The sequence below is a fragment of the Danio aesculapii genome, chromosome 8, assembly GCF_903798145.1.
Source record: "Danio aesculapii chromosome 8, fDanAes4.1, whole genome shotgun sequence".
NCBI classification, from domain to species: domain Eukaryota; kingdom Metazoa; phylum Chordata; class Actinopteri; order Cypriniformes; family Danionidae; genus Danio; species Danio aesculapii.
The window spans coordinates 32,798,514-32,809,852 of NC_079442.1; the positions used below are offsets into that span (position 1 = coordinate 32,798,514).

The following is an 11,339-nucleotide window of genomic DNA, read 5'->3' on the forward strand; positions in this document are numbered from 1 at the left end:
TACGGCGTCACCCGACACTCCCATTGCTGTGGATACGTCCTCAAAAGTGCGTAGATGGATTGGAGAATATGCGGCGGCGGCTCTGTAGAGCGCAACTGAAGCTCCCTACCGTCCCCAGCTGGCCAAAAACTCAATTGTTTGCCTAGATCAACAGTTGAGGAGGTTGTAAACTGGAAATACCACAGTCATCTTTTGGGAAACAGGGACTGGTTGTGTAAATGTTTGGAGTGTTATTTAAGGGGGAAGCCGGAGATGAGATTTAGCTTCGGAGTTATTGTTAGGGTTAGCCAGAAATATAAATGAATGAAAGGAAAATATATTTTTAAACAAATGTTATGTCACATTTTCGGAACTGGATATTGGTATAATGATTATATAGTGGATACTATTAATAATTAAATGCCAGAAGCTTGTTGTGAACACAGACACAAAGTATGGTGGGTTTCCTCCTGGTGTTCCGGTTTCCCCACAGTCCAAAGACATGTGCTATAGCCTATAGGTGAATTGAATAAACTAAATTGGCCGTAGTGTATGTGTGTGTATGGGTGTTTCCCAGTACTGGGTTGTAGCTGGAAGGGCATCCACTGCATAAAACATATGCAGAATATTTGGCGGTTCATTCCGCTGTGATGACCCCTGATAAATAAGGGACTAAGCCAAAAAGAAAATGAATGAATGAAAAATGTTTATTTATTTATTTATTTATTTTTTGCACATTCAGATTGTTTTTCTTCGATTTCCTTTTCTTCAGATTGTTTTAAACTATTGTAAAAAAATAGCCATAAGTAGGCTATTCATTTTGTTTTGCCTGCATATGTTTTTTCACTCTCAAAGTGCTGATAGGCATTGACTTGCATACTATGAATAACACAAGGACCTTGGTTTCAGGTAAACAATCTTTATTGTTCTACATCTGGGATGGCCTGAGGGGGAGTCAATTTGAACTCCTTTAAATATTATTGTAATAATACAACTTTTTGTGACATGATCATAAGACAGGCCCATAGCCAGGGGGGGTTCGGTTGGTTCGAAAGACCCACCCCTTACTGACAAAGGTCCAGAATTTGTCCCATACACAAGCTCATTTATACTATTTTGACTGCTATGCCATAATAAATTGTGAAAATAACCATTAAAAGGCTTTAAAACCAAGCGAAATACTCTTTTGGCTCTTGCTTCAGCATGACTAAGGAAAGTTGAATGTGCTGGCCAGCTTGTGTTTGCCTAATGACAATAGGCTAGTTTTTATTTAAACCTTTAACAGTATCTTTTTTTCTAATGATATATGAATGAAATACATTTGTATTTGAAAAATAAGTATTATTCTCATATTTTTTCTTCTAAATCTTTAGAAAATGTTTTTGGTACATCAAAAAACGTGGTTGCTGACCATCTGACAAGCTAATCCAGCAAAAAAATGTGCTTAAAAAGTATTTAAACCTCATAAATAAAAGGAAAATGAGGCTAATAACTGCAAAAAGGTCCACATTTTAAGAAAAAAGAACTACTCCTTTCACGAGGCTGGCTTCGGGCCTTTAAGACCATCATGATGTTAATTCTTCATTTCACCAAAACCTGACATTTGACCCAAAAAATATGAGGTAAAATCTGAGAAACCCTCACAATGGACATGCACTGATATATATTTTCAATTATGGTAAATATATTATAAATGTGTTTATTAGACATGTCAGTCTTATTTGGACAAACAAAAAACAGACTGCCTTCTTAAGTTTATTACAGCACTATTTTACATAAATGTTTCACCAAAAAAGACTATACAGGCTTCATATTATCATCAGAATATTTTTTTTCTTGACAACACACTGAGTAATGGAAAACTGTTACATTTTAAGACATTTTATACTCTTTCCTTCAGACCCATTTGTCAAATAGATTTTTTAAGCATTTAAAACATGAACATATTTAATATGAAAACTTTTCTTTAAGTTCATGTTTTGACTTTATGTTTTAACAGATGTTATGTGAAATATTAGGCACACTTGCATTTGATGTTTCTATGTAAAATTGCTTTTGTAAATGTAATTTGATACAACCACTGTGGTAAATATAGACATTCCATTTTAACACCCGATTAAATTGGCATTATCGGTGGTTATGAGCTGATATATGGGCCAGTAGGGGACTTCTGCTCCTACTGGTAGGCTCAGAAGGCTGTTATCATCCATCCACATGGTTAATCAGCTATAGATCACATACGGCTGCAGCCGGAAGTTAACAAGAATTATTTATATTATTTATTAAATTTCCCATTAATTGTATTTTAATAACATCAACCCCTACCCCAACCCTAAACCCAATCATTACAGTAATGTAAAAACAGATCTGGATCTGGAGTCTTTCCTATTAGTATAGCTGATTAACCATGTGGATGGGTGATAACAGCTTTCTGAGCGTGCCGGTAGGTGCAGAAGACCCGTACGGGCCCATATCAGCTGATAACCATTGATAACGCCCATTTAATCGAGCGATATCATTCGAAGCGGGTGTTTAGCCTACTACATTAAATAAATGTGAACGTAACTGTGCACATAAAAAATTACGTTAATGGTTAACGCTGAGAATTGTCCACATTTTGACAAAAATTAAGATTAAATGTGTAATCCACAATTGGGTTACACAGAAGTCATGATGCAAGCACACAGTAACATTGAATACAAACGATTCAGGAGTTTTTCATGTTTATTTGTATTCAAATTTCCATAAAAATCTACAAAGTGCTCAAATATGTGTGTGCAACACAATCGTTCTCAACAAGGCTCTAAGGCTCTGGAAAGCAGAGCATGAAAGGTGACAAAATAAGTCAATCGTACACAATAAAAAATACTTATAAAAATATAAAAGATACAAATCCAAACCTTTCTGTTATTCAGAGGGTATGCTGACATGAACAAAATGTACTGAAAGCAAATAAGAATTTCTTTTGCATTTTGGAAAGTTATCCATTCTCACTGATCAGCAAACATTAAAATGCTGTATTTTGTTAACGCATATCATGATGGGCCTAGTTGGCAATGACACTTTTTTAAAAACATTAGGGCAACCAGGCATTTGTGCACATGATCATATGATCATATAGTCCACATATAGTATAGTTTGGTTATAAAGAACTATAAGAACTGAAGATGTAATATGCTTACACATGACATAACCATTTGCACAAAACTGTGTTTTTCATGTTTGCATGAAAACAATAACAGAAGTGTTTAAAAACTGTTTTCAAACGGTGAATGAATAAAATGTATTGGTAGGACTTTATTTTAGACCTTTTTCCATGTGCATACTATGTGCTTACCATAGTCATTACATAAACTGGGTACTATCCCTAAACCTACCCCTGAACCTAACCTTAACCTTACATAACCCAGTCATTTCGTAGGTAATACACTGTAAGTACACATGCTATAAAATAAAGTGCACCCTATAAATTTGCAGTTAAAAAAATGTTGTTGTGTAAATGCCTCCTAAAAGCGGCTATAAAACATGAATGCTTGTCCCTTTTTCACGTCCCAGTGAGCATTTTTGAGATACGACTATATGTCCAAATGGCGGTAAACCATTGATTTCGATTGACATGCAGACTGAAGCATGAGATTGCTGCATTTCCCCAATGGCACAAGACCGATGCCTGTGTTGTGCTGCTGTTGCATTATAGGTACATATGTAGGAGAGAAAGGCAGACCTGCAGACAGAATGCCGAGTGCATGAGGCATTGGTTGTTGGAATTGTTCAGCAGTGATGAATGGAAGAACAGCGGAAGAGTGCAGTCTGGGGTGGGAATGAAGCTGAAGAGAGTCTGCTGATAAATGAATGGGGTTGTTTTCCCTAATAGAGGACTGAGGTTTAGAATTAGAGGTTTTCTCTTGATCCTTCACCAGTTCTTTCCGTTGTTTAGTTGCAGAGCGATGTACTTGGCTTTCTTCTTTGGGATGAGGTGCGAAGCGTTGACCTTTTCTAAATTTGGCACGTCTGTTTTTGAACCACACCTGAAGAAACATGCTTTGTTAATCTAAAAGGTGCCATGTTTAATATTATTGTTTGGATGTTGGTGAAGTTCGTGAGGCTCACCTGGATTCGGGCCTCTGGGAGGTTGATGCAGACCGCTAGTCTCTCTCTCATGCCTACATCTGGATATTGGGTTTGCTGAAAAGCCTTTTCAAGGGCTTGTAACTGGGACACGCTGAAAGCTGTGCGACTACGACGCTGCTTTTGCTGGTTGCCATAGCGTGCCTCAAGGATGAGTTCTACAACAAGATATACTTGATTAGTTGCTTGTAATTTATGATACATAGCACTGATATTTACCTACTGGTTTTCACCTTTATTTGTATCATATGTGCAAAGAGTAATAAATAAATTTGAATAAATAAAATCATGGAAAATTAAGCAACTTAAGGTTTAACAATATGGAAATAAACCTAAAGTTTAACTATTTAAAAAAAGTAGCATAAACAAGTTTTATGATTTTGTAAAACTTTGTACAACTTTGTTCATGCAAATAAATAATGTATGATATTGCATTTCAAACAGCTGCATGTATTTTTCACAATAGTTTGTCTATATATATATATATATATATATATATATATATATATATATATATATATATATATATATATATATATATATATATATATATATATATATAATTTTATTAAAATTGTGAATAACTGCTTTCCTATTTAGTTCTAAATGAAATTATTACTCCAGTCATTATTGCTAAATAATAAAAATAAAAATAATAATAATAACAACAACAATAATAATAACTAATATTAGAGTGATTTCCGAAGGATCATGTGACTGAAGACTGGAGTAATGAAGCTGAAAATCATTATTAAAATCAATAAATGATTAAATTAAATTATAAACTATACTTTTAAACTATACCTTTGAACAATTATTTTATAGTGCAATAACATTTTACCATTTTTGCTGAAATAAATGCAGCCTTGGTGAGCAGGAGAAGCTTATTTAAAACATTTAAAAATCCTACTGACCCCAAACTGGATTGGTAGTGTATGTATATATATATATATATATATATATATATATATATATATATATATATATATATATATATATATATATATATATATATATATATATATATATATATATATATATATATATATATATATATACATAAACCATATTTCTATTTTTATTACAATATATTTTATAATAATCTTTAAAGATTGCAGTAAATCTAAGCAATAGGTTTTCACATTTTAACATCAATTTAACATTGATGTGAACGTTAATTAAACTGTGAACATTCACTTTGTTTTACCGTGGTTACTGTATGACGGATAATGCACTAATATTAACAAATGAATCTCTATTATAAAGTAATTCTAAGGGTAGGCCAACAATATTAATATTAAACACATTTGTGATCACAATAGAATTATGAAAAAACTTAATTGTATTAACTTAATTGTAAATTTGACCTTTTAATTTTTTCGAATTGTATTAATTTATTTTTTAAGTTAATAAAACTACAATTATTTTGTGTTAGGCTAGCATGAAAAATGCAAAACGCTTTAGAATTTCACACTTAACTCAATGCATTAGCTACTTTGTTACTTTACTTTCGGGTTTTTTATACTATTGTTTCATTTACTTAACATGTATCAAAACTGTATCAAAGTCTACATTGTTTCTTTTTTAGCGTAGAAGGCCTACGCTATTGCTATTGAAAGCTCTACACATCTGCCGCCGAAACAAGTTTCATTGAGTTTAAAGTAGCATTTGATTTTAAATCCATTCTTAGTGTTATTGTATCAATATTCAGGGTTTCCGTCTCACCTGCCAGCCGCTCCGCTACTGTGAAGGGTTGTACGGACGCTGGACTGGCCGCTGAGTGAACCTGATACCGCTGCGCCATCTGCTGGGGAGACTCCTGAAACAACGAGCCGACGCGCTGCAACGGAAAAGCCCCCTGGCTTGCTCCACAGAAATACACAGAATTCATTCTGCTGACTGAGAGGATTCAACGCGTGAGTATAAGCATACTAAAATCAATCTCAATAGGTAAACAACACAATGAACACTCACCACTTCCAACGAACGGTGGACGTTAGCAGGTTGAGGTAAAGTAGATGCAGGCAACAGCTAGTTGATTTTAATGCTCCTTTCCCAAACAAACATTTCAAAGAGGCTGGTAAAATCCACAAAATATTACAATGAAGTTTCTTTGACTAAAGCCAGACCTGTAATGCTCCACGTTGACTGTGGTTTAGGTCCTCCAGCTCAGTTTCCACTATTTAAGAGGCATTAACTTCAGCTTCCTCCAACCATTAGCCAATAGAAAGAAAGGTATTAGCCTGGATTAAGTGGGATGAGGGAGAGAAAGGGGGGTTTGGGGGGCTCAAGTTTTTGAAACTATTGAACTTGGGAGATTTAGGCAAAGCATCTCCCTTCAATGAGCGGGCGAGCTGCACTCCCCCCTTTAAAACAATTAAAACAATGTGGCCGGCTAATCTCTGGGGTTGGGCAGATTAAAATAACAGCCTTTGATTGTCCGTTGTTCTCTTCCTTCTCTCTCCGCCGGTCCCCAGCTTTTGTTAGTATTAACTCTGAGGGGGGTGTTTGCTCGGCTGGTTTGTTTTGCTAACTGGGCCCATATTTTGCCCAGAAAATGTCAATTTGTGAATGCTCTCTGGAAGTGGCCTATTAGGGTGATTTCTTGGGGCTAAATGTACCAGAAATCTTCTCAAAAAAGAAGGTTTTAAGGTATTAGCATCTGACAATAAATAAAATACTCAGTAAAATGAAAGACACATAAGCCGAGCAATGTGCAGTCTACATCTAAAGTGGTTGTATTTAAGCAGCAAGTCAACAAGACGTTTATGAAGCATATGTATCAAGCAATCTGCACGTCATCCCCTGTCATTATCCCATCATGCATCTCTCAACACCCTCTCTCATTGAGCTCGAGCTGCAGTTTAGCTCCAGCTGAAACCTCAGTCACCTCACATCAGATCATCCGAGCGGCTGGGAGCGGCTCAGGAGGTTCAGAGATGTAAATTCTGCTAAATCCTGACACTGTGCAGCTCAGGGCCAGGAAGGCGAGGCATGTGGAGAGCTAGATTATGTTTCCCACGAGTATCAGGGCCACTGCACACTCCTCAGTGTGTGCGTGTGTGTGTGTGTGTGTGTGTGTGTGTGTACACAGGAGCTGGACTATACTGGCATGAGACTGGCACACATACACAAGCTTCACCTCACATTTGGCTCACTTTTATATCCACTTTGCTGCTGGAATGGTTTGTTTGTTTGGATCTATACAGTCAGGGAATTCATTAGGAAAGCAGATTTGCACAGTAAGATCTCTATATCTTCACAACAAAGTTTCTGAATGTAGATTATTGTGGGATTATTAGTGATATGGAAGTAAATGCTATGCTGTAAAAACAAAAGCCTAATAAGATTGAAAATGGCCTAATTAATAGCCTAATTAAAAATGGAAAATGTTCTGGTAATCTTCTGCCAAGATATCAATTCATTTAACATTCATGTCTAGGCATGGAGTGGTGTAAGATTCTGACGGTATGATAACCTTTAAAATTAAACCTATAAAAATATCACGGTTTCACAGTATCATGATATTGTGATTACTGCTCTCAAATATATTCTTTTAAAATGTCTGGGTAAAAAACTAAAACTTTTTCCCTTTTGAGCACAATATATTTTATTTTTAGAAACATTTCAAATATTTTGGAACCGTAAACATGTCAGGCTAAATGAATAATTGACTTTTGTTTATTTTGTTTATTTGTTTTAAAAACTGATTTTTTTTTACAATTTAAAACGCCATTTTTGGATATCTTTTCTGCTAAATATACTGTTGTCTTAAATAAAAAAATTAAAAAAAAAACGTAAATAAAAAATTGTGCACACACCTTAGGAATGGTATTGCAGAAAATTTTGACGGTTTTAAAACCTTGACTTTTCCAAACCGCGGTATACCTTGAAAACGGTTATCGTCCCATGCCTATTCATGTCTGGTAACTTTAAAGCACAGTTTATTCATTCATTCATTTTCCTTCGGCTTAGTTCCTTTATTAATCAGGGGTCGCCACAGCGGAATGAACCACCAACTTATCCAGCATATGTTTTACATAGCGGATGCCCTTCTAGCTGCAACTAAGCACTAGGGTTCTAAAAGCATTACTTTATAGAGTATACTTTGCTGAATTATACCTAAATATTTTTTTCTTTTTAATATTTATATTACACACAAAAAATAAATAAAATGCTGTATTTCTTAACTTTCTATTCATCATTGGATCCTACAAAAATATTTAGGAGCAAAACGCAAAATTAGCGTTTTTACAAATTTGCATTATTATAGTGCTATTTAACGATTCATTTAGCAGTGAATATTTAAAGAGCACCTATGAAAATCAACTTTTGTAAGCTGTAAGCTGAACAGAACTGTGTGTATGTATAGTGTGTCCACTGTCATGGTGGAGTGATATAAACCCAAGTCTCTTTTTAAAAAAATGTCCTGACGTTAAAAAAGGATCCAAATCTCAGTGATTTTATGGCCCGCCTCAACAAGACGTTGGAGTGCAGTTTTCCCCACCCACTAAAATGATTGACAGGCGCCATGTTTCTATAATATCATGTATATACAGTTAAAGTCAGAATTATTAGCCCCCCTTTTAATTTTTTTCTTTTTTAAACATTTCCCAAACTATGTTTAACAGAGCAAGGAAATTGTCACAGTATTCATTCATTCTTTTTCTTTTTGGCTTAGTGCCATTATTAATCTGAGGTCCCCACAGCGGAATGAACCGCCAAGTTATCCAGCATATGTTTTATGCAGTGGATGCCCTTGCAGCCGCAACCCAACACTGGAAAACACCCATACACTCTTGCATTCACACATACATACTACGGCCAATTTAGTTTATTCAGTTCACCTATAGTGCATGTCTTTAGACTCTGGGAGAAACGGAGCACCCGGAGGAACCCGCCCTATTGCTCAATTTAATATTTAGTAATTTACATTCATGACAATTAAATGTGAACATTTTTCTACTTTGACTTAAGTATGTTTTAAGGGTACACTTTTAAAAATTAAATAAACTGTTTAAATAAAACACAGGAAAGTTTTGATACAGTGCCCATCTTTCAGTGCCCATACACAATTTCAGAGCGACACAGTGGCTCAGTGGTTAGCACAGTCTCCTCACAGCAAGAAAGTCACTGGTACGAGTCCCAGCTGGGTCAGTTGGCATTTCTGTGTGGAGTTTGATTGTTCTGCCTGTGTTTGTGCGAGTTTCCTCCAGGTACTCCGGTTTCCCCCAAAGTCCAAAGACATGCGCTATAAGTGAATTGAATAAACTAAATTGGCTGTAGTGTGCATGGGTGTTTACTAATACTGCGTTGCAGCTGGAAAGGTATTCGCTGCTTAAAACAGTATAAGTAAGTACGTAGCTGGATAAGTTAGCGGTTCATTCCGCTGTGGCGACCCCTGATGAATAAAGGACTAAGCCGAAGGAAAATGAATGAATGAATGACACTATATCCCCATCCCAGTATATTATACATCCCAGTATATATTACAGTTGATTCCAATCTGTGCATCAGTCGTCTATAAAAAGAGTGAAATTCGTTTCCAAACGTGAGCCAAAAAACATTTAAAAATAAACATTTGTTTATGAAACAGAGCCAACTGTGAAATCTTTTCAAAGCTTGCTTTGTTTTGTTTTTTGGTTTGTTTTTCAGCAACAGCTCATCAACACCAACACTTTCCTCCATTTCTGATATTTTCACACCTGACTGACCTTTCAGTACATCACAGAATGATTGTGCTGAACTTTTTCTCCCTGCCTTCAAGCCTCTGCTTTTTTCTTCCTTTGCGATGTTCTTGCCTGTCAAGCTGTATTAGTGTCCGCTCAAAATAAGTCATTTAGAAGAACCTTAGCTGAGCAGCCTCTGAACCCCATTAAAAGCTTGGAGCTCAGAGCCCAGAAGCCTTTGTCTCTTCAGCCTGCGGGATTAGTGGAGATTTGCTGCTAAGAAAAAAAAGTAGTTATTTCATGGCACTTTCATGATGAAACCTGGCCAAAGCTGTGTTGGCTGGGAGGATTAGAGCCACACAAAGACGCTGGTTGTGTGTGACCCCCTCCCCGATAAAAAAAAAACCCCAGTGCCCCCTCCAAAACGCAAACACACACCGCCATCCCCACCTCATAACTCCAGCTCAGACCTTAATGAGAGCTGCGTTTTCATCTCAAGCCCACTGAGATTGCATTTGGGCTTTTCTCCGACCCACTTGACGGTGGATGCATCTGGAATTTTTTCATTCTGATGTTTATTTACATTTGTGTAATTGGATGCAAACCCATTAGTCTTTTAGCGGCCTGCTGTAGCAGAGGAGTCCTGGAGGTTTAGACCCTGTCTGTAGAGTTTAAAGGGGTTTAGAGGATGTGTGCTGGTGGATCCACTTACAAAGACACAGATTAGCAGCATTAAAAACACCAGGCCATGATGGTGTAAACTCATGGTTTCAAATCACTCATTCTGATCAGTTTTTTAATTAACATACAAAGATGTCAAGCACATGGAAGTGGTACAGTATTTAAGAATGGTCATTTTTGATGCACATAAAACTTTTAAACTTTTTAATAAAGCTGTTTGTGTTATTTAACACACAATACAGTCTATTAGGGGTGGTTTTTGCATTCCATTGATTTTATTTTTATTTTTGATCTATGTAGAAATGTGCTAGACAGACTTATTTGACGGTTGTGCTTATGTCTTACATTGTTGTAAAAATGGAGTGCTCAATTAAAAATGTTTTTAAAAAATTTGTTCAAAATGAAAATATTCATTTCAATTCATCTTTATTTCTACAGCGCTTTTACAATGTGGATTGTGTCAAAGCAGCTTTACAGAGAAGTTTTAGTAAATTGAAACTGTGGCCATGTGAGTCCAGTTTTCAGAGTTTAAATTTCAGTTTAGTTCAGTTCAGCGGGGTTTAAATTTCACTACTGGAAGTCCAAACACTGAAGAGCAAATCCATTGATGCGCAGCTCCACAAGTCCTAACCAATCAAGCCAGTTGCGAGGAACAAACTTCACTAATTGACGAAAGTGAAGGAAAAAAGAAACCTTGAGAGAAACCAGGCTCAGTTGGGCACGACCATTTCTCCTCTGGCCAAACTTCTTGTGCAGAGCTGCAGTCTAGGCGCCGGAGTAGGTCATGTTAAAATAAATTAAACTTTTAAATATTTTCCAAAGTCCTGCATCTCAAATTTTAAGTACAAAAAGTCATTAAATTTTATTGTTCGAATTGTGTTT

The 11,339-nt window shown here is 36.0% G+C and overlaps 1 protein-coding gene across 1 annotated transcript; it reads right to left on the reverse strand.

Annotated features, from left to right (window-relative positions):
• Positions 1-3,180: 3,180 nt before the first annotated feature.
• zgc:101100 (uncharacterized protein LOC445169 homolog) lies at positions 3,181-5,998 on the reverse strand. Its single transcript, XM_056464519.1, has 3 exons — positions 5,833-5,998; positions 4,090-4,265; positions 3,181-4,007 (listed from the first exon to the last, which is right to left on the reverse strand). Exons 1-3 carry the CDS (start codon positions 5,996-5,998, stop codon positions 3,555-3,557), a joined length of 795 nt encoding a protein of 264 aa, XP_056320494.1. The 3' UTR covers positions 3,181-3,554.
• Between the last annotated feature and the right edge of the window lie 5,341 nt (positions 5,999-11,339).

Excerpts from the sequence above, each read along its gene's own strand:
- zgc:101100 (XM_056464519.1), bottom strand. The coding sequence starts at position 5,998 with ATGAATTCTGTGTATTTCTGTGGAGCAAGCCAGGGGGCTTTTCCGTTG. Across the intron at positions 4,266-5,832 it reads AGTAGCGGAGCGGCTGGCAG|AACTCATCCTTGAGGCACGC; the intron begins GTGAGACGGAAA and ends ATCTTGTTGTAG. Across the intron at positions 4,008-4,089 it reads TCCCAGAGGCCCGAATCCAG|GTGTGGTTCAAAAACAGACG; the intron begins GTGAGCCTCACG and ends ATGTTTCTTCAG.